The sequence below is a fragment of the Palaemon carinicauda genome, chromosome 1, assembly GCF_036898095.1.
Source record: "Palaemon carinicauda isolate YSFRI2023 chromosome 1, ASM3689809v2, whole genome shotgun sequence".
Lineage (NCBI taxonomy): Eukaryota > Metazoa > Arthropoda > Malacostraca > Decapoda > Palaemonidae > Palaemon > Palaemon carinicauda.
Window position 1 is genome coordinate 265064273 of NC_090725.1, and position 24482 is coordinate 265088754.

At 44.7% G+C, this 24482-nt stretch overlaps 1 protein-coding gene across 1 annotated transcript; it reads right to left on the reverse strand.

Moving 5' to 3' along the window:
• Positions 1-222: 222 nt before the first annotated feature.
• Positions 223-13577, reverse strand: Nufip (nuclear FMR1 interacting protein 1). The gene is made up of 2 exons (XM_068390185.1): positions 13448-13577; positions 223-3192 (listed from the first exon to the last, which is right to left on the reverse strand). Exon 2 carries the CDS (start codon positions 3129-3131, stop codon positions 1143-1145), a length of 1989 nt encoding a protein of 662 aa, XP_068246286.1. The 5' UTR covers positions 3132-3192; positions 13448-13577; the 3' UTR covers positions 223-1142.
• Positions 13578-24482: the final 10905 nt, after the last annotated feature.

The following is a 24482-nucleotide window of genomic DNA, read 5'->3' on the forward strand; positions in this document are numbered from 1 at the left end:
GTAATAATTAATTTTGTAAATATGAGAAACAAGCAGTATTGCATAAAAGCTATTATGAGTCCTATACCGTACTTGAACAATAAACATGAAAACCCATTTTGTTAATGCAATAAATGTGCAATAAATGTAGAAGTATGTTTAGTGTGTGTCATTTATAGAATTAGATGTCTGGTTTACTTAAAGATAGAGGGATGTTTTACCACTAGGGAATGAAACCCAATCTAAAGGGGTGAAAATATATTCCCACTATTACAGAAACATAGAATTTTAACTGTAACACACCCTATTTCAAATCTAAACAATTTTAAAAGCATATTTCAAGAACCATCACATCACAGAAACTGTAAAAGAAAACGCAGTGATTTTGTGAAATCACTATGAATTCTTTATACTTGTTTAGCTTTATAAATAACTAGAATTTCTAGTATCCAAAAGCAAACTCTTAGGATCATGATCAACATTAGTAACCATTGCACATATGTATATAGGCAATATCAAAACTTTCATAAAGTTAAAATTTTCATTTCTGACTTACGCACGTATTATGGCACTGACTACCACACAAAATCTTTTTCTTGATAAAAGTTTAATAACTTAAGGATTTTAAAATTCACAAAAATACTCTGGAACTAGAATAGTATTTCCTAAAATTGTTACTCTCGATGCAAATTATTAGATCTATCAATGTTATTCTGTAAACTTTTTTGTTCATTATTTACACTCACGCTACTATCTTCACTTAAAGAATTCAATGCAACAGAGCCATTACAATTTCCCTCCGTCTGTCCTGCAGTTCGGCTATCTGTTTCTCAGTTTATCTTCACCTGAAACAAGCCAATGATTTGCTTTCACCCACAATTTCTTGGTTAACCATTACCAGCGCATCATTAACATCACGAGTGTCTTCACATAACTCTGATTTATCATCAGTACTACTTCCACTCTTTGCCAAACCTCCAGACTCTAATATTTGATTTCCAGACAAATCCGATAAATCATCATTAGAGGTGACTAACTTTTCTAGCATCATTATAGTACTTGTATCACCAACTTTATCTTTGACTGAATCCCAGTCATTTTCAAATGCAAGGTTCCTCTGTGTTTTCCTTTCCTGAAATCTTTTCATCAAAGAAATCATTTATTTATTTTACACTTTCATTCTCACTTGAAACACAAGCCAATGATTTGCTTTCACCCATAATTTCTTGCTTAACCAATACATGCGCATCATTATTATCATGAGTGGCTTTATGTGATTCTGATTCACCCTCAGTACTAATGCCATTATTAACCAAAACTCTAGGCTCCAAAATTTGATCCCCAGGCAAGTCAGATAAACCATTATTAGAGACGATAAACTTTTCTGGTATCGTTACAGTATCACTAATTTTATCTTTGATTGAACCACAAAGTCCATTTTGAAAGCTGGGTTCCTCTTTCTTTGCTTTTCCTGCAACCTTTTCATCAAAAATATCATTAATTTGTTTCACACTTTTATCCTCACATAAAACACAAGCCAATGAATTCTCTTCACTCACAATTTCTGACTTAGCCATTGCAACTGCATTATTATCACGAGTGTCTTCACATAACTCTGATTTACTCTCAGTACTGTGACCATTATTACCCAAAACTTCAGACTCTATGATTTGATTCCTTGACAAATCAGATGAATCATCATTAGAGACAACTAACTTATCTGGCATCGTTATAGTATCATTACTAATATCTTTGATTGAATCACATAGTCCTTTTTGAGAGTTGGGTTCCTCTGTATCTGCCTTTCCTACAACTTTTTCATCAAAGAAATCATTCTCAATTATGTACCGAACACACTGCAGAATGATATTTCTTTCATGGATGATGTCAGCTTCCAGAAGCTTTTCCAAAAGGGGCTTTCTTCTTCTTGACCTTCTTTGAATATTAATAGGTTTTTTACCTTTTTTATTATGAGTTCTTGGTCTTCTTTTCCCTCTACCCCTTGAACTTTCTTCCTTAGCAGTCTGATTTACTACGTTTTCAGTAATCATCTTTGGACTAGATGTTTGATCTGCTGTTTTAGATAAATTCGTTTTTACCTTTATACTTGGTTCTGCTGCTGTCTTGTCTTCCATTTCTTCTTCTGAATCAGAGTAAGCACCCATTAAAGATCCCAAAGCACCACCTAAGACCATTTTTTTATCATCTTTATTCCTTTCTTCCCATTCTTCATCATCACTGATGACAAATTCTTTCTCTGGCAAATTTCTACTCAAATTGCTTACAGAAAAGTAATTTACCTCCCCAGTACTTTCATAAAAGTGTCTGCTTCCTTTAAAAGGTGGCACACCTAGCACTTCTTCGTCTGATTCATAAAGATCTACGTCAATGCTTGGTTTAAGAGAATTTTCCAGCCTTGGTCTCTTTCTCATCCTTTTGTCCTCAAAGTTAGTCTTCCTTGCCTCTAGACTATCTTGAGAGTTCTTTCCCTTCTTTACATGATGTCTGAAGTTTTTCTTTGTTTCTACACTGTCCCCATTGGAAGAACTCTTTGCCTCAACATTTGTCTTATCATTGTCAACTTCACTAGGCAGGTTTTGTTTTTTTGTATCTTTATTTGGAATCCACTTTCCATCTCTTCCTCTCTTGTTTTTGACCATCTTATCTTTGTTAAAGGGTCTCTTACTAACACCCAATTTCTCTCCTCTCTTCAGTTTCTCCATCTGCTGTACCCTACGCAACTCGGCCCTCTGAGCTGAAGGAAATCGCTTTTTACGTTCCGCAATCCAAGTCTCATCGTCTATCTGGAGTGCTTCAAAATTGACAAGCATGTGCTGGTTGTTAATGTGCTGATCAATAACCTTAATGTGAGCACTCAGTTTACATTCTGGAAAAGGACAATCTACATGTTCCTTCAAATGCTCATCCATTTTTTGCTGGCTGTAAAACGTACGATTGCATGGGCCACATGTTAATGGTTTACGATTTTGCGTGTAGCCATATCCATGCTGATACCACTGATTCTGTCCCATGGCTGGATTGCTTTGATAATAAGGATGCTGACCATGGTATTGGTAATTTTTATTTCCTTCAGTTGGAGGACCTTGGTGATATCTTGGAAGTGGTCCAGCCATATTCCTATATTCATTCATGGTGCATGAGCTTCCTTGTATCACAGTAAGTACAAGTCTGGTAGATCACTTCAATTTAGACCTGGTAAGAAGAAGGGCTGTATTGATTTAAACAATTTTAATGAAAAGTTACAATAATGGCATGTACAGTATTCTTGATAATGCAGAAAATATTGCAATAAAACTTTAATATTCTAAAATTATTTTCTTCTTAATAAATATGACCTCTTATTTTACTCATACTACACTGCCTGGAAGTGCTGGGTTAGCTGATAATAGTAATCAATTAATGAAACTTGTCATCATCTTTCCACAATGCCTTGAAGTGCTGGGTTAGCTTTTAATAGTTATCAATTGGTGAAACTTGTCATCATCTTCTCTTTAACAGATATCCTTTCATATAGGGTGCCCCCTATTTACCATGTTACAACCAACAGCTCTTACTTATTGTGGGAAATGATAATCTCTACAAAAATAGAAACAGAAAAAACAAAATGAAAATTCAAAGTCTGCTTCAAATATCTGATGCCCTCTAGAAAAAATAAAACTATCACAAATTCATAAAAGACCTATCAAGAAGGGATGCAAAATCAGAATAAAAGTAAGGCCATCTGACTCATGCTCATTAAGTTTACAATTCAATAATCCCTTGCACTTTGACAGACAGGGAACAGATCTAGATGATTCTCTGATACCATTGTGCGAGGTATGGCTTGGAAAAAATTACAAATTTGGTGCAAGAACTATGTTTCTATTCTTTTTGGAGCAACCTCTGCTTACAAATAAGTTAGAAATTTGAGGAGTAAGATGATTGTTCTTTTCTTATAGTACAGGCTACTATTAAAGGATAGAGTAAAAGATCATCCGAGTCATCAGTTACCTCTTTGAGGGACAGTATTGTGAAAGTCAAATCATGTAATCATCCTCGGACAGATTTTCTTTTCAGTTTTGGCAACAAACTCGAAAACAAAAGATAAAATTATTTCTTTTTGGCCTCTAGAGTGTGACATACGGTCTTATAGCCCATGTAGCTCACTTACTTTCTTGGCTAAAGCTAAGCCAAGGAGAAAGATGGTTTTCAGGGTAAGATCCCTGTCCAAGGCTTTATGAATGGGTTCTAAGGAAGCTTTCTTCAAGGACCTAAGGACCTTTGTCACATGCCAGGAGGGGGGGGGTTGAGTTCTCGTCAAGGACAAGTCTGCTCAAAGCTCTTAATGAGAGCAGAAAGTGAGCATGACGAAGAGAGATCAAGCCCTTTTAGTTTGAAAACCTGACTCAAGGCTGACTTATAGCCCTTCTCCGCAGTGACAGAGAGATTTCTCATTCCTCAAGAACACTAAAAAGTTGGCAATCAGGGAATAGAAGCCTTGAGTGGAGCAATATTACCCCTATGACACCAATCACAGATGATTTCCCACTTGGCTTGGTAGACTGCTGCGGAGGACTTTTGGAGTTATACAGAAAGTTGTTTCGCAGTTGGCCCCAAAAAAGGACTCTCTTTCAGAGGAGATACTGGATAGTCTCCAGCCATGAAGCAATAGCCAATGCACTGCCTTGTGGAACTTTCTTACTTGTGGTTGACGAAGTAGGTTTGGCCATTCTGGAAGTTTTTTTTAAATGCCCATGAGAAATTCCAGCAGGTCTGAATACCACTCTACTGTTGGTCACCTTAGCGCTATTAGCATGGCTTGAAATTCGTGGTAGTTTGGTCGCCTGAGGCAACTTAATTTCTCCTTTGGCTAGTTAGTTCAGTTACCAGCTAGTCTGGTTGGCTTGTTGAAAATATATTTTCAAAAAATGGACAGGCTTGTTAGTTGAAAATATAACATTAAAAACAGACAGATAAACATGGTGTTAACCAAGCTGCCAAACAGTAATGTTACTAACGTGAATTTCATACAGCGTGATGGTATGGTTTTTCTTTCCCACACTGACAATAGAGGGATATAGAAGTTGACTAGGGCTAAAGTGAATCTAAAGCATGGATCCTCCTTCAAGAACATCCTTTCACAATGGACATGGTCCTTAGTGTTCCTGCCCACTCGGCTGATTGTGATAGAGGCTTCAGCGAGATGAAGGCGATCAAAAGTGATAGGAGGAGTTGCCTTAAAGCCAATATTCATACAGATCTGACGTTAATCAAGTTGCATCTTCCTGATGTTTCTACATATGACCCAACTGAGGCTATCCATCTTTAGAATTCAAGTGCATTGTCATAAAGGAGGCCAACACATGCACCCAGTAGGAAAAGAGAAAGAATTGTTCGGTCCGAGTCCGATGACATCACGCATAGGAACAGCGCCGCTTACAGACTTGTTGGTCTGAACGCACGTCTGAGCTGAACCATTAGTTAACAAAATTCGTAAAACTAATAAAGGTTTAGTAGTTACAATCGACTTCCTTGTGGTTGGCTTGGAAGCAGAGGACACAAAGAATTTGGAGCAACTTGGTTTAGCCATAGCTGCAGTTGTGGACACAGACAAAGCAGTCCCACCAACCTCAAAATCACATGCTAGAGTGTTCTAGGATAAGTCCGGAGAACTGTTTAAGAAGAGAGTGGTGCCAAGGGCCTTGGGGGTTAAGAGGCAAGCCTGGGTCGTGGGAACGAGCTGGAGAATGATAAATGGCAGTCTCGACTCTAGGGTTCAGCTCATGGGGGGGGGACACTTTCACCGCTCATAAAGGAAATACCTCCAACAGCAAAAAGTTGTTCTTGACATAATCAATCACATAGGGCTCACTACTCAAAAGACTAGTGGGAGGCAAGGGAGATGTTTGCAAGGCAGAATAATCATGTACCAAGGATACTGGGATTGAATCAAGATTAGGCTCTGAGGGCCAAACGATTTGACACAAGAATCAACTCTGAATCATCATGCACAATCTCATTACTAGGTGATGCAACAAAACAAAATTATGATCATCAATAAGTAAAATTATGGACATCATACTTCAAAGCAGGGACCTCAGAGCACTTCGGACACAAAGGAGGAGGGTATGGGATAACTTTTGATGCAGAAACAAGCTTATGTTTCTTACCCCTGCTGGAAGAATAGGAAGGAGAACAATCTCTTTTAGCTTGTTTCTTACGTTGAAAAATTTTATTTTTATTACTAAAATAAATTTTTGAATATACTTACCCGATGATCATGTAGCTGTCAACTCCGTTGCCCGACAGAAATCTACGGTCGGGATACGCCAGCGATCGCTTATACAGGTGGGGGTGTACTCACCAGCGCCATCTGTGGTCAGGTACTCCAGTACTTCTTGTCAACAAGACCTCAATTTTCTCCTCGGTCCACTGGTTCTCTATGGGGAGGAAGGGCGGGTCATTTAAATCATGATCATCGGGTAAGTATATTCAAAAATTTATTTTAGTAATAAAAATAACATTTTTCAATATTAATCTTACCCGATGATCATGTAGCTGATTCACACCCAGGGTGGTGGGTGGAGACCAGTATACATGTTAACAAAGAAGCTAAGTATCCCGTATTTCATTTTTATTAGTTATTCAAAATAACAATAAAAAATAAATAAGTACCTGGTAAGGAAGTCGACTTGAACCATTACTCTGCCTTTAATAAGTACGTCTTCCTTACTGAGCGTAGCGGTCCTCTTAGGATGCTGAATGACTCTTAGGTGGCTAAAGTATAAAGGGCTGCAACCCATACTAAAGGACCTCATCATAACCTCTAACCTAGGCGCTTCTCAAGAAAGAATTGACCACCCGCCAAATCAACCAGGATGCGGAAAGCTTCTTAGCCGACCGTACAACCCAAAAACAACAATAAAAGCAATCAAGAGAAAGGTTAAAAAAGGTTATGGGATTATGGGAATGTAGTGGCTGAGCCCTCACCTACTACTGCACTCGCTGCTACGAATGGTCCCAGGGTGTAGCAGTTCTCGTAAAGAGACTGGACATCTTTGAGATAGAATGATGCGAACACTGACTTGCTTCTCCAATAGGTTGCATCCATAACACTCTGCAGAGAACGGTTCTGTTTGAAGGCCACTGAAGTAGCCACAGCTCTCACTTCATGTGTCCTTACCTTCAGTAAAGCAAGGTCTTCTTCCTTCATATGAGAATGAGCTTCTCTAATCAGAAGCCTGATTTAGTAAGAAACTGCGTTCTTAGACATTGGTGGCGAAGGCTTCTTAACAGCACACCATAAGGCTTCTGATTGTCCTCGTAAAGGTTTTGACCTTTTCAGATAGTACCTAAGAGCTCTGACTGGGCAAAGTACTCTCTCCAGCTCGTTACCCACCAAGTTAGATAGGCTAGGGATCTCGAACGATTTAGGCCAAGGACGTGAAGGAAGCTCGTTTTTAGCCAAAAAAACCGAGCTGCAAGGAACATGTAGCCGTTTCCGATGTGAAAACTATGTTCCTGCTGAAGGCGTGGATCTCACTTACTCTCTTAGCTGTTGCTAGGCATACTAGGAAAAGAGTTTTTAATGTGAGGTCCTTGAAAGAGGCTGATTGTAGCGGTTCAAATCTAGATGACATCAGGAACCTTAGGACCACGTCTAGATTCCAGCCTGGAGTGGACAACCGACGTTCCTTAGAGGTCTCAAAAGACCTAAGGATGTCCTGCAGATCTTTGTTGGAGGAAAGATCCAAGCCTCTGTGGCGGAAAACCGCTGCCAACATACTTCTATAACCCTTGATCGTAGGAGCTGATAGGGATCTAACGTTCCTTAGATGTAACAGGAAGTCAGCAATTTGGGTTACAGTGGTACTGGTAGAGGAAACTGCATTGGCCCTGCACCAGCTTCGGAAGACTTCCCACTTAGATTGATAGACTCTGCGAGTGGATATCCTCCTTGCTCTGGCAATCGCTCTGGCTGCCTCCTTCGAAAAGCCTCTAGCTCTTGAGAGTCTTTCGATAGTCTGAAGGCAGTCAGACGAAGAGCGTGGAGGCTTGGGTGTACCTTCTTGACGTGAGGTTGACGCAGAAGGTCCACTCTTAGAGGGAGAGTCCTGGGAACGTCGACCAGCCATTGCAGTACCTCTGTGAACCATTCTCTTGCGGGCCAGAGGGGAGCAACCAACGTCAGCCGTGTCCCTTTGTGAGAGACGAACTTCTGAAGAACCCTGTTGATGATCTTGAACGGCTGGAATGCATACAGGTCGAGATGGGACCAATCCAGCAGAAAGGCATCCACGTGAACTGCTGCCGGGTCTGGAATCGGGGAACAGTACAATGGGAGCCTCTTGGTCATCGAGGTAGCGAACAGATCTATAGTTGGCTGACCCCACAGGGCCCAAAGTCTGTTGCAAACGTTCTTGTGAAGGGTCCACTCTGTGGGGATGACTTGACCCTTCCGGCTGAGGCGATCTGCCATGACATTCATATCGCCCTGAATGAACCTCGTTACCAGCGTGAGCTTTCGACTTTTTGACCAAATGAGGAGGTCCCTTGCGATCTCGAACAGCTTCCTCGAATGAGTCCCTCCCTGCTTGGAGATGTACGCCAAGGCTGTGGTGTTGTCGGAGTTCACCTCCACCACCTTGTTTAGCTGGAGGGACTTGAAGTTCATTAAGGCCAGATGAACCGCCAACAACTCCTTGCAATTGATATGAAGCGTTTTCTGTTCCTGATTCCATATCCCCGAGCATTCCTGTCCGTCCAATGTCGCGCCCCAGCCCGAGTCTGATGCGTCCGAGAAGAGATGATGGTCGGGGGTCTGAACAGCTAACGAAAGACCTTCCTTGAGAAGAATGCTGTTCTTCCACCACGTTAGAGTAGCCCTCATCTCTTTGGAAACAGGAATTGAGACCGTCTCGAGCGTCATATCCTTGTTCCAGTGAGCTGCCAGATGGTACTGAAGGGGGCGGAGGTGGAGTCTCCCTAACTCGATGAACAGGGCTAGCGATGAAAGAGTCCCTGTTAGACTCATCCACTGCCTCACCGAGCATCGGTTCCTCCTCAGCATGCTCAGGATGCACTCCAGGGCTTGGTTGATTCTTGGGGCCGACGGAAAAGCCCGAAAAGCTCGACTCTGAATCTCCATACCCAGGTAAACGATGGTCTGGGAAGGAACGAGCTGGGACTTCTCTAAATTGACCAGGAGGCCCAGTTCCTTGGTCAGATCCATAGTCCATCTGAGACTCTCCAGACAGCGACGACTTGTGGGAGCTCTTAAAAGCCAGTCGTCTAAATAAAGGGAGGCTCTGATGTCTGCCAAGTGAAGGAATTTCGCAATATTCCTCATCAGTCGCGTAAACACAAGAGGTGCCGTGCTCAGGCCAAAGCACAGGGCTTGGAACTGGTACACAACCTCTCCAAAGACGAATCTCAGAAAAGGTTGGGAGTCTGGATGGATGGGAACGTGAAAGTAGGCATCTTTCAGATCTAACGAGACCATCCAGTCCTCCTGCCTGACCGCTGCTAGGACCGACTTCGTCGTCTCCATTGTGAACGTCTGCTTGGTGACATAAGCATTGAGCGTACTGACGTCCAGCACCGGTCTCCAACCTCCTGTCTTCTTGGCCACCAGGAAGAGACGGTTGTAAAAGCCCGGGGATTGATGGTCCCGAACTATCACCACTGCCTCCTTCTGTAGCAGGAGCGACACCTCTTGTTGTAACGCTAGCCTCTTGTCCTTCTCCTTGTAGTTGGGAGAGAGGTTGATGGGAGATGTGGTTAGAGGGGGATTGCGGCAGAACGGAATTCTGTATCCCTCCCTTAGCCACTTGACAGACTGAGCGTCTGCACCTCTGCTCTCCCAGGCTTGCCAGAAGGTCTTGAGTCTGGCTCCTACAGCTGTCTGGAGAGGAAGGAAGTCAAAGCTTGCTTTTCGTGGACTTGGCACCCTTCTTGGACTTGCCCCGGTGACTGTCTGCACGGGTACTTCCTCTACTGGAGGCTCTACCACGAAAGGGCGGAATGAACCTAGTAGCAGGTGTATCAGCAACAGGGGTGCGGTAAGATCTAGGCACGGAAGGTAAGGTTTTAGCCTTACGTGCTGAAGAAGCCATGAGGTCATGTGTATCCTTCTGGATAAGAGCCGCAGCCATCCCCTTGATTAACTCCTCCGGAAACAGGCACTTGGAGAGAGGAGCAAACAACAACTCTGACCTCTGGCAAGGGGTGATACCAGCCGATAAGTAGGAGCATAGATGTTCCCTTTTCTTGAGGACTCCTGAGACAAAAATAGCCGCAAGTTCGCCAGAACCATCGCGAATTGCTTTGTCCATACTGGACATGATCAACATGGCCGCGTCTTTGTCAGAAGGAGCAGTCTTCCTGCTTAAGGCTCCCAGACACCAATCGAGGAAGTTAAAAATTTCGAAGGCGCGAAAGACTCCCTTCATCAAGTGGTCCAGATCTGAAAAGGACCAGCAGACCTTCGAGCGTCTCATAGCCGACCTGCGGGGAGAGTCAACCAAACTTGAGAAGTCGGCCTGGGCAGAGGCAGGAACCCCCAAGCCAGGTTCCTCTCCCGTGGCATACCAGATGCCCGACTTAGAAGCCAGCTTAGGAGGAGGAAACACAAAAGAGGTCCTTCCCAGTTGCTGCTTGGACTGCAACCAATCCCCCATAACCCTCAAAGCTCTCCTTGATGATCTGGCGAGGACAAGCTTGGTGTAGGCAGGCGTAGTAGACTGCATGCCCAGAGAAAACTCGGAGGGAGGAGAACGAGGGGTTGCAGACACGAAGTGTTCAGGGTACAACTCTCTGAACAGAGCCAGGACCTTGCGAAAGTCTAAGGAAGGCGGCGAAGACTTGTGTCCTTCCACATCAGATGGAGGATCATCCAGATGGGCAGCTTCATCCTCAGAAACCTCATCGCCTGAGAGTTGAGTAGCGAGAGGTAAAGGCAGAGCGGCAGGCTGAATGGCTGAATCCTGCAGAACGGGTTGTAAGGCATGAGGCTCATGCTGCATGGCATGCGGCTCAAGCTGCATGGGATGAGGCTCATGCTGCATGGTATGAGGCTCGTGCTGCATGGGTTGAGGAGGATGCCTCATAGCATGAGGCTCCTGCCTCAAGGGTTGAGGAGGTTGCTGCATAGCATGAGGCTCCTGCCTCAAGGGTTGAGGAGGTTGCCGCATAGCCTGAGGCTCCTGCCTCAGGGGTTGAGGAGGTTGTCGCATAGCATGAGGCTCCTGCCTCATGGGTTGAGGAGGTTGCCGCATAGTGCTGGAACCTGGCAACTCCCGATGCGGCAGCTCACACATGAAAGCAGGAGGAGCCGCAAGAACATGCGTCTGGCAGGGAGGACTGCGTAGAGGTGGAGGAGCGCTCGCAGGAGGAGGGGTGCTAACCTTCTCTGCCTGATACTCCTGCATCAAAGCCGCAAGCTGAGACTGCATAGTCTGCAGCATTGACCACTTGGGGTCCACAGTGGTTGGAGCAGAGGCCTGTTGAGGCACCACTCTACCTCTCTTGGGAGGTGTGCAGTCATCAGATGACTGCGGCGAGTCCGAACTGGCCCAGTGGCTACACCTGGGCCGTTGGACTAGCTCGGAAGGGACCTTACGTTTGAGAGGTCGTGAGACCTGGGTCCACCGTTTCCTCCTGGAAACCTCTTCCGCAGACGAGGAATTTAAGGGCTCATTCGTCTGGGAGTGGAAGTGACGATCTCTATCAGATACGCCCGCAACCACTGAGGATACAACTGTGCGCCGATCAAGGCCTGCCGAACCCTTTGGTCCTTCGGCGTTGCTTCTCCCCTGGGCTTGGGAGCTTGCAAGAGGTCCCGGACTGGGAGGACGACTGGCACGCACAGAAGTATCCTCATGCGCAACACTGACACTGACACTATGCACAGCACTGGCACTAACACTTCCCACTGCACTCTTCACTTTAAGTTCCTTGACATCTGCCAAGAGAAGATTGTGGTCACTAACTAACGATTCCACCTTATCACCAAGAGCCTGAATGGCACGCAACATATCCGTCATATCAGGCTGAGCACTCGTAGCAGGTTCGGGGGTCACCACCACAGGGGAAGGAAAAGGTTGAGGGACATGGGGAGAGGAATAAACCAAAGAGCGAGAAGAACTCCTCCTAACTCTCTCCTTCTCTAACCTAGTTGTATATTTGAGGAATTCATTAAATTCGAATTCCGAAAGCCCAGCACATTCCCCACATCGATCTTCCAATTGACAGGATTTTCCCCTACAATCGGAACAAAGGGTGTGAGGATCAACAGAGGCCTTCGGAAGACGCCTATTACAAGTCCTAACACTACATCGCCTATATTTAGGAGCTTGAGAGTGGTCGGACATCTTGAATTTAGGGAACAGTCAAGGGGGAATTCCAAAGTAAAGCAAAGATCGTTAACCAATAAATCAAATTAATTCCAAAAGCTATCTAAGCTAAGGGAAAAGCTTCCTGTACAGCGAAGGCTAAATTTTAGAGCAAATACTTCACCAAAACCGTGAACAAAAGACTCCAAAATCAACAGCGTATCCATGTAGGTCTTGCCGGCGGCACGACAGAGGAAAAATTGAGGTCTTGTTGACAAGAAGTACTGGAGTACCTGACCACAGATGGCGCTGGTGAGTACACCCCCACCTGTATAAGCGATCGCTGGCGTATCCCGACCGTAGATTTCTGTCGGGCAACGGAGTTGACAGCTACATGATCATCGGGTAAGATTAATATTGAAAACGATATTTTTCCCACTGGTAGGATGACCACTCCCTACAACACTCAAATGAAGATTCCACGTAACATCTCTTGCCACAGCATGAGGGGCAAACAAGATTTAGGTCGACATCAACCCACCTCATAAAGGTGACACAGGAGCAGCCATCACAGCAGGGGCCCAAATGTATGGCACTAGAAGTACTAGCCATGATAAAACACACTTTACTCATAAATAATGAAAGCACAGCTAGTGAGTGATAATAGAAGAAACATACAGCACCAAGCACAATAAGGTTATTTTGTAAGGATGTGACAGTCATGATCGTAGAAGAAAAGAGTGACTGCCTCGTCTCGCCTTAGCAAGACGGCCATGAGGTAAGTGGTGTAAGCCATTCAAGCAGCGCATATGGCCGCCATGCATTGGGATTGCCTAGCAACCTATTATGGTGTACTCAAAACCTTTTTTTCTTTTTTGATTGCCTGGTTATACAGTTTGTACAGTATCTGCATAGGAATAAATCTAAGATAGGATTGTAAATGACACATTACTGTCATTGGAACCCCAAGAGGATAATATAACAAGGCAAATAAGATGAATGGAGAAATTTCAATTAATTCTGAGCCTTACTCAAGGAAATGACTCTCAAGGCAATATAAGACCTGCCATATACTGTATAAATGTTATCATAAAAATCAGACAGCTGTTAAAATTAATATACAATTCATATCTTACCTGGTTCTCCAAAGAGAGAATTCTTAGAGCAATCACTACTTTTCCTTTTGTGAGTCATAACTAACTTGAATGTCCTTCTGTCCCCATAACAGCAAAGTAGATTCTCACAAGCAAATTACCTAAGATCCCTGAAAGAACACACAATCTTGAGAAGTCGACTTTGATTTAAAAAAATGTACTAAGCTAACACCTAAGTAAATGTACATATAATTAAAACATCACTGCTACTTGGAAAAATATGTCAAAACTTAAAAATATTGACAATGATATAGATTATAAAACTTGTATAATCAGCTTGATACAAATAGTTTATTAATAATCTGGAATTTCTTTCACTTATTTCTAATAAAATATCAGAAAAATGTTATTTTCATTAGTAAAATAAATTTTTGAATATACTTACCCGATAATCATGTAGCTGTCAACTCCGTTGCCCGACAGAATTCTACGGAAGGGATACGCCAGCGATCGCTATACAAGAGGGGGGTGTACTCACAAGCGCCACCTGTGGCCAGGTACTGCAGTACTTCTTGTTGACACCACTTCAATTTTTCCTCGGTCCACTGGTTCTATGGGGAGGAAGGGTGGGTCAATTAAATCATGATTATCGGGTAAGTATATTAAAAAATTTATTTTACTAATGAAAATAACATTTTTCAATATTAAACTTACCCGATAATCATGTAGCTGATTCACACCCAGGGAGGTGGGTGAAAACCAGTGTACATGTATATCAAGAAGCTAAGTATCCCGTATTTCATATTATCAGTTATTCAAAATAACAATGAAATTACAAGTACCTGGTAAGGAAGTCGACTTGATCCATTACTCTGCCTTAAATAAGTTCGTCTTCCTTACTGAGCGCAGCGTTCCTCTTAGGAGGCTGAACAACTCTAAGGTGCTGAAGTATCAAGGGCTGCAACCCATACTAAAGGACCTCATCACAACCTTTAACCTCGGCGCTTCTCAAGAAAGAATTGACCACCCGCCAAATCAACAAGGATGTGGAAGGCTTCTTAGCCGACCGTACAACCCATAAAAAGTATTCAAGAGAAAGGTTAAAAGGTTATGGGATTATGGGAATGTAGTGGCTGAGCCCTCGCCTACTACTGCATTCGTTGCCACGAATGGTCCCAGGGTGTAGCAGTACTCGTAAAGAGACTGGACATCTTTGAGATAGAATGATGCGAACACTGACTTGCTTCTCCAATAGGTTGCATCCATAACACTCTGCAGAGAATGGCTCTGTTTGAAGGCCACTGAAGTAGCCACAGCTCCCACTTCACGTGTCCTTACCTTCAGCAAAGCAAGGTCTTCTTCCTTCAGATGAGAATGTGCTTCCCTAATCAGAAGCCTGAATAGTAAGAAACTGAGTTCTTAGAACTTGGAAAAGAAGGTTTCTTGATAGCACACCATAAGGCTTCTGATTGTCCTCGTAAAGGTTAAGACCTTTTTAGATAGTACCTAAGAGCTCTAACTGGGCAAAGTACTCTCTCCAGTTCATTCCCCACCAAGTTGGACAGGCTTGGGATCTCGAACGACTTAGGCCAAGGACGTGAAGGAAGCTCGTTTAGCAAAAACCGAGCTGCAAGGAACATGTAGCCGTTTCAGATGTGAAAACAATGATCCTGCTGAAGGCGTGGATCTCACTTACTCTTTTAGCTGTTGTCAAGCACACGAGGAAAAGAGTTTTTAATGTGAGGTCCTAAAAAGAGGCTGATTGGAGAGGTTCAAATCTTGATGACATAAGGAACCTTAGGACCACGTCTAGATTCCAGCCTGGAGTGGACAACCGACGTTCCTTTGAGGTCTCAAAAGACCTAGGGAGGTCCTGTAGATCTTTGTTGGTGGGAAGATCCAAGCCTCTGTGGCGGAAAACCGCTGCCAACATACTTCTGTAACCCTTGATCGTAGGAGCTGAAAGGGATCTTACTTTCCTTAGATATAACAGGAAGTCAGCAATCTGGGTTACAGTGGTACTGGTTAAGGAAACTGCATTGGTCTTGTACCAGCTACGGAAGACTTCCCCTTGAGACTGATAGATTCTGAGAGTGGATGTTCTCCTTGCTTTGGCAATCGCTCTGGCTGCCTCCTTCGAAAAGCCCCTAGCTCTTGAGAGTCTTTCGAAAGTCTGAAGGCAGTCAGACGAAGAGCGTGGAGGTTTGGGTGTACCTTCTTTACGTGAGGTAGACGTAGAAGGTTCACTCCTAGAGGAAGAGTCCTGGGAATGTCGACCAGCCATTGCAGTACCTCTAAGAACCATTCTCTCGCGGGCCAGAGCGGAGCCAACCAACGTCAGCCGTGTCCCTTTGCGAGAGGAGAACTTCTGAAGTACCCTGTTGACAATCTTGAACGGCGGGAATGCATACAGGTCGAGATGGAACTAATCCAGCAGAAAAGCATCCACGTGAACTGCTGCTGGGTCTGGAATCGGAGAACAATACAACAGGAGTCTCTAGGTTATCGAGGTAGCGAACAGATCTATGGTTGGCTGACCCCACAGGGCCCAAAGTCTGCTGCAAACATTCTTGTGAAGGGTCCACTCTGTGGGGATGACCTGACCCTTCCGGCTGAGGTGATCTGCCATGACATTCATACCGCCCTGAATGAACCTCGTTACCAGCGTGAGCTTTCGATCTTTAGACCAGATGAGGAGGTCCCTTGCGATCTAGAACAACTTCACGAAAGAGTCCCTCCCTGCTTGAAGATGTAAGCCAGGGCTGTGGTGTTGTCAGAGTCCACCTCCACCACTTTGTTAAGCTGGAGGGACTTGAAGTTTATCAAGGCCAGAAGAGCTGCCAACAACTCCTTGCAATTGATGTGAAGTGTCCTTTGCTCCTGATTCCATGTTCCCGAGCATTCCTGTCCGTCCAAAGTCGCACCCCAGCCCGTGTCTGATGCGTCCGAGAGGAGACGGCGGTCGGGTTTCTGAACAGCCAAAGGTAGACTTCCTTGAGAAGAAAGCTGTTCTTACACCACGCGAGAGAAGACCTCCTCTCTTCGGAAACAGGAACTGAGACCGTCTCTAGCGTCATGTCCTTTATCCAGTGAGCAGCTAGATGATACTGAAGGGGGGGAGGTGGAGTCTCCCTAACACGATGAACAGGGCCAGCGATGAAAGTGTCCCTGTTAGACTCATCCACTACCTGACTGAGCATCGGTTCCTTCTCAGCATGCTCTGGATGCATTCTAGGGCTTGGAAGATCCTTGGGGCCGACGGAAAAGCCCGAAAAGCTCGACTCTGAAGATCCATACCCAGGGAGACAATGGTCTGGGATGGGACGAGCTGAGACTCCTCAAAATTGACCAGGAGGCCCAGTTCCTTGGTCAGATCCATAGTCCATCTGAGAATCTCCAGACAGCGACGACTTGTGGGAGCTCTTAAAAGCCAGTCGTCTGACGGAGCCGGACACAAGATCATGGTACTGCTGCACAGTCTGTGAACTGTCAACCATGGGGAAGCGAGGAAGAGCAGTGACAACCCGAAGCTGTCTAGACTGTCTGGGTCGTACAGACAACTCCCTATCGGGTTGCTGAGGTTGCCGCACTGCGTCACAACAAGTCACTTCTGCTGGTTGTTGAACGTCTTCCCAGTGACACACTGACTCCGTAAACAAAAAATCCTCTAACAAGGACTAAGCTTGGACTGCATGTCTTGCAACACAGCTCAAGGTCTATGGGAGCAGGTGTGGTAACAGACGGGGTTAGCGACTGAAGTGGAACCATTACCTTCCCTGGAAGCATGTAATGCTTAAATAAAAGTCCATAAGAGGCTACGCAACTAAAGGCTCCTCTCCAAATGACAGAGTCCTCAAGGGAATATCAGAAGGAGGGAGAAAAGCACTTTCTCATCTACAGGGACCATATCCGAGAAAAGCTAAGTTCTCTCAGTGAGGGTTTCACTGGTGCAAAAGCAGCAGACTAGAAGGCAACGTTATGAAACTGCTTGACAGTCTAGTGAGTTGGCAACAACCAAAGATGTGTGACTGAGAAGCATGCGGTAAGGTATGCAGAGCATGTTGTATGCAGAGCATGCTGTATGCAGAGCATGCTGTATGTAGAGCATGCTGTAAGGTAAGCAGAGCGTGTTGCATGGCGTGTAACATTTCTCAGAAATTCCATGACCAGTGCTAGAGTGAGTAATATCGCATTACTGTCCATTGAAAGTGCACGTGCCGAGGGAATTGATTTAGACTGTTTTGTTGATGAATTTGATAGCCGGCATGATAATCGTAGAATTAAGCTGCACTAAATGTACTATAATCTACTTCACCTCAGGAAAGGGAAACTCGCCCTGTTGGCAACACTGCATTACTTCATGCATGCTTGCATGGGGTTTTAATATCAACATAATATTTACCTTACATTCATAACTCATGATTCATTTTTGTTTTGAAGATATTTTTGCCATATTTTGCGATTTTGTTAAAAATATATTGCAAGGAATACATATATATTTTTATATTAAGTAATACAAATAACCTCCATTATCATAATGTTTGTGTAGGCATACATGTATATGATTACAAATGCAAGTTATGAAAGTAATGAGGTGTTATTATTGTCATTTGTTATTTCCAAGTTGAATGGGAAGAGGCTCAAGTTGAGGAGAAAGTGGCAGATGCATGCGTTGAGGTGGCTGACTCATAGCATGAGGTTGCTGCCTCAAGAGTTGCGCTTGCTGTAAGGGTTGCGGATGCGCAGTAGCAGGTTCCTGAGGAACGAGTTCAGGTTCCTGAGGTGTGAGCTGCGAGAGTTGAGGTAGCGGCTGCGCAGAACGCAGTTCTTGTCTCGCGAGTTGAGGTTCCTGAGGTGCTAGCCTAAGGAGTTGAGGCTCTCGCCTTGAGGAGGGTTGAGGTCGCTGCAGCGAGTGCTGAGGTGGCTGCCTCATTGATGGAAGAGGTTGTCGTACCTCAAGAGATTGTTGCCTCGCTGGTGGAACCGCAAGCGGAAGCGGAGGAAGTAAGGCATAAGATTCCTGCTCCCATTGCTGAGGTTGCCTTAAGGAAGGCGGAGGTTGCTGCACACCGCTGGTAACTGGCAACTCAGTACGCGGTAAGGTATCCTGAGGAACCTCAACATCGTACGCCTGGCAGACTGGACTGCGGTGAGGCGGAGCGATCGCAGGAGGAGGTGTAACCTTCTCAGCCTGACACTCACGCATTAAGACCGCAAGCTGTGACTGCATGGACTGCAGCAAAGTCATCTTGGGGTCGGCAGACGCTAAGGTCTGCTGAGGCAAAGCCTTAACAGAAGATGAGGTCTGTTGTGGCATCACCTTACCTCTCTTAGGAGGTGTGCAGTCACCTGATGACTGCGGAGAGTCAGAGCTAACCCAATGACTGCATCCGGGTTGTTGAACTCTAGAGGTCTGGACTTTACGTTTAAGAGGTCTTGAGACCTGAGTCCAGCGTTTTCTCCCCGAAATTTCTTCTGCAGACGAGTAAAATAAGGGCTCAATCGTCTGCGGGTGGGAGTGACGGTCTCTGTAAGACACGCCCGCAACCACCGAGGATACTTCTGTGCGCCGATCAAGGCCTGCCGAACCCTTTTGCCCTTCGACATTGCTTCTCCCCTGGGCTTGGGAGCTTGCAAGAGGTCCCGGACTGGGAGGACGACTGGCACGCACAGAAGTACCCTCACGCACAACACTGACACACTTTGCGCTAATCACTTATCACTTTTGAATTTCTGTTTGCACTTATTTCACTGAACTCGAAACTTTAAGTGGTTTGTACCTGAAACACGCAATTCTATCCTTCCTTAAAAGTTAGTAATTGCGAAAACAGAATTACAATGTAACAGAAAAATCTAATGAAAGATAAATAATTCAGTGGCTGGAAAGAGACTAAACACTAGATCAAATAAACTACGTTTAAAATCTCTCACCGCATAAAGCTTGAGAACAAGAATAAACTCTAGAAACGTTTACCTTCTTCCCCTAAAGAGACTAGGGAGAAGAGCAAAAACGATAACAACGTTACTCGCTTGAACGAAACGTTTATCCAGCTCTCTCTCCCTCCGTCTCTATCTCTCTCTCTCTCTCTCTCTTGACTTAGAACCTGAGAGAAGAGCCCAATCATATATACTCGTTAAAACATATTATTGTTAAAGGAAAAAAACTGAAAGATTTCCCAAATAAAAAGTTCCTTTATTAGAATTAAAACCATTAAGCTAAGAAAGAATGAACAAAACGCTATAAACGGTTTACTCTTACTGCAACGTGACACCGTGAAAATTCTCTCTCTATCGTAACGATAGAGCGCAAGTTGAACGTTCTGAACGTCAACAACTGCAGAGACAAAACAAAACGTTAGTTCAACTTTGAAACAGTACGAGACTATCAAAGAAATTCTTTCAAAAACATTAAAATAGCATAATATGTTAACAGGTAAAACCGAAATGACGGGCTCAATGTTAATTAACTTCGGTATAAGAAAAGACCGCCTACTATTAGGAAAGGTCGAATATAAACAATAAAAATTAATTTTAATAAATTTATAAAAAAGGAAGTTAATCGAAGAGGCCTATAAAAGGCGGAGAGATATAAAAATGTTATTTTTATTAATAAAATAAATTTTTGAATATACTTACCCAATAATCATGTAGCTGTCAACTCCGTTGCCCGACAGAATTCTATGGAGGGATACGCCAGCTATCACAATACTAGAAGGGGGTGTACTTACCAGCGCCACCTGTGGCCAGGTACTCAATCATTTGTTGTTGACACCTCCTCAATTATTCCTCGGTCCACTGGTTCTCTCTGGGGAGGAAAGGGAGGGTCGATTAAATCATGATTATCGGGTAAGTATATTCAAAAATTTATTTTATTAATAAAAATAACATTTTTCAATATTAAACTTACCCGATAATCATGTAGCTGATTCACACCCAGGGAGGTGGGTGAAAACCAGTGTACAAGATTAAAGGATAGCTAAGTATCCCATATTTCATATAACAGTTATCTCAAATAACAATGAAATAATAAGTACCTGGTAAGGAAGTCGAATAGAACCGTTACTCTGCCTCTTTATTTAAAGTTCGTCTTCCTTACTGAGCGCAGCGTTCCTCTTGGAGGCTGAATCAACCCAAAGGTGCCAAAGTACACGGGGTTGCAACCCCTACTAAAGGACCTCTACCAAACCTTTAACCCAGGCGCTTCTCAAGAATGAATAGACCACCCGCCAAATCCAAGGATGCGGAAGGCTTCTTAGCCTACCGTAACAACCATAAAAAACAACAATAAAAGTATTCAAGAGAAAGGTTAAAAAAGGTTATGGGATTAAGGGAATGTAGTGGCTGAGCCCTCACCTACTACTGCACTCGCTGCTACGAATGGTCCCAGGGTGTAGCAGTTCTCGTAAAGAGACTGGACATCTTTCAGATAAAAATGATGCAAACACTGACTTGCTCCTCCAATAGGTTGCATCCATTATGCTCTGCAGAGAACGGTTTTTATTAAAGGCCAACGAAGTAGCTACAGCTCTTACTTCGTGGGTCCTTACCTTCAGCAATGCAAGGTCTTCCTCCTTTAGGTGAGAATGTGCTTCTCTGATCAGAAGCCTTATATAGTATGAAAGCCCATTCTTGGACATGGGTCTCGAGGGTTTCTTGATGGCACACCATAAAGCTTCTGACTGTCCTCGAATAGGTTTAGACCTCTTCAGATAATATTTGAGAGCTCTGACAGGGCAAAGAACTCTCTCTAGTTCGTTACCTACCATGTTGGAGAGGCTAGGTATTTCGAACGATCTGGGCCAAGGACGTGAAGGAAGTTCGTTCTTTGCTAGGAATCCAAGCTGAAAAGAACATGTTGCAGATTCGGTTGTAAAACCAATGTTCTTGCTGAAGGCATGAACCTCACTGACTCTCTTAGCTGTTGCAAGGCAAACGAGAAAAGCAGTCTTGAGGGTAAGATCCTTGAAGGAAGCTGACTGGAGAGGTTCGAACCTAGATGTCATAAGGAACCTTAAGACTACGTCTAGATTCCAGCCTGGAGTGGAAAGACGACGTTCTTTAGACGTCTCAAAAGACTTGAGAATGTCTTGAAGGTCCTTGTTGGAAGACAGGTCCAAACCTCTGTGACGGAGAACTGAGGCCAACATGCTCCTATATCCTTTAATCGTAGGTGTAGAAAGGGATCTCTCATTCCTAAGATGTAGAAGGAAGTCAGCTATTTGGATCACAGAGGTATTGGTAGAGGATATTGAATTGGCTCTACACCAGCTTCGGAAGACCTCCCATTTAGACTGGTAGACTCTACGAGTGGAAACTCTTCTAGCTCTGGCAATCGCACTGGCTGCCTCCTTCGAAAAGCCTCTAGCTCTAGCGAATCTTTCGACAGTCTGAAGGCAGTCAGCCGAAGAGCGTGGAGGTTTGGGTGCAACCTGTCTACGTGTGGTTGACGTAGAAGGTCCACTCTTAGAGGTAGAGTCCTGGGGAAGTCGACTAGCCATTGCAGTACCTCTGTGTACCATTCTCTTGCAGGCCAAAGGGGAGCAACCAGCGTCAGCCGTGTCCCTTCGTGCGAGACGAATTTCTGCAGAACTTTGTTTATTATCTTGAACGGGTAGGAACAATAACAGTGGTTTCCTCTTCCAGTAACTGTTGAGGGAAAATCTGAGGTTCAGACTGCAAAGGCTGAACAACAGACGAAGCAGAAGGCAGGCGCATGGGTGAAGGAGGTTGACTCCTAGCAAGAGAGGTTGAACCCAAGGATTGCACAAGCTGAGCGGAGGACGGAGGCGGAGTAGTCCGTTCCTGTTCCTGTGAGATGAGCGGAGCATGATGAGGTTGAGGCTGCGCAGAACAAGGTAAAGTTCTCGCAAGCTGAGGCTCCTGAGGCGCAAGTCCAGGGTGTAGAGGAGCTTGCCTTGAGGAGGGTTGAGCTCGCTGCAGCGATGGCTGAGCAGACAGACTCACGGAGGGGAGAGGTTGTTGTACCCCAACCGAGAGTTGCACCACTGGTGGAGCAGCAAGGGGAGGCGGAGGAAGAGTGGAATAACTCTCCTGATCCCAAAGCAAGGGTTGCCTTAAAGAAGGCTGAGGCTGAACACCACTGGGAACAGCGAACTCCGAAAGTGGCTCAACATCGTACGCCTGGCAGATGGTGCTGCGACCAGGCGGAGCAAGTGCAGGCGGGGCGAGCACAGGCGGAGCGAGAACAGGCGGAGGGAGTGTAGGCGGAGGAGGAGGTGCAACACTCTCAGCCCGACACTCACGCATCAAGTCCGAAAGCTGAGCTTGCATGGACTGAAGCAGGGTCCACTTGGGATCGGCAGAAACGATAACAGACTGAGGTAAAGTCACAGTCGGGCTCTGTTTTGGCAGAACCTTACTCCTCTTGGGCGGAGTACAGTCGACAGATGACTGAGGCGAGTCAGAGCTGAGCCAATGACTGCAACCTGGCTGAGCACTCGCGGACTGGACTCTACGTTTAAGCGGTCTCGAGACCTGAGACCAACGTTTCTTCCCTGCTAGTTGATCAGCGGACGAGAATAAGACGGGCTCAATCGTCTGCAGGTGGGAGTGACGGTCTAAGGAAGACACGCCCGCAACCACCGAGGATAGTTCTGTGCGCCTAACAAGGCCTGTCGAACCCTTAAGCCCTTCGACATTGCTTCTCCCCTGGGCATGGGAGCTTGCAAGAGGTCCCGGACTGGGAGGACGACTGGCTCGCACAGAAAAATCCTCACGCACCACACTGGCACCACTAGCACTTGGCACTGCACCGACACTAGCACTCGTCACAGCACTGGCACTAATTCCACCCACTGCACTCTTGACCTTCAGTTCTTTAACTTCGGCCATCAGAGACTTATGGTCACTTACCACTGATTCTACTTTATCGCCTAAAGCCTGAATAGCACGCAAAACAACTGACATATCAGGCGGAGGGCACACAGTAGGTTCGGGGGTAGCCACTACAGGGGTAGGAAAAGGTAGGGGATCATGAGGTGAGGAAAACATAGAAGAGTGAGAAGAACTTCTCCTAACTCTACCTCTCTCTAACTTAGATGAATATTTTAAAAGACGGACAAATTCCAATTCCGAAAGTCCGGCGCATTCCTCACATCGATTTTCTAATAGACAGGGCCTGTCCCTACAGTCAGAACAAGCGGTGTGAGGATCTACCGAGGCCTTCGGAAAACGCCTATTGCAAGACCTACATCGTCTATGGGAGGGGGCTTGCGAAACGTCAGACATCTTGTTTCAAAGAGTTAGCCAAAGGGTGATCCAAAAACAAGCAAAATTCGTTAACCGTTATATCAGTATTATATAAAAGCTATATAGCTAATATAAGAAGGATTCCAGTAAAGCGACAGCCGTTAATCTGAGAGAATACTTCACCAAATATCCGTGAATAAACTCGAAGACCATAAGCGTATCCCAGAACGTCTAGCCAGAAGCACGACAGAGGAATAATTGAGGAGGTGTCAACAACAAATGATTGAGTACCTGGCCACAGGTGGCGCTGGTAAGTACACCCCCTTCTAGTATTGTGATAGCTGGCGTATCCCTCCATAGAATTCTGTCGGGCAACGGAGTTGACAGCTACATGATTATCGGGTAAGTTTAATATTGAAAATAAATCTATAACTTTTGTTAAGCAAAATTAAGAAAGAGAGTCTATACTCTCTTAGACACCAACACTTCCGTCGAAGGGAAGGGTCGGCCATTTAAAGGTGAAAGAGAGTTCATACTCTCTTCGTCACCATAATTAATCAAATTAATTCCAAAAGCTAGCTAAGCTAATAATAAAACTTCCTGAATAGCGAAAGCTGAAATCTTAGAGCAATACTTCACCAAAAACCGTGAACAAGACTCCAAAATTATAAGCGTATCCATGAACGCCTTGCCGGAAGCACGACAGAGGAAAAATTGAAGTGGTGTCAACAAGAAGTACTGCAGTACCTGGCCACAGGTGGCGCTTGTGAGTACACCCCCCTCTTGTATAGCGATCGCTGGCGTATCCCTTCCGTAGAATTCTGTCGGGCAACGGAGTTGACAGCTACATGATTATCGGGTAAGTTTA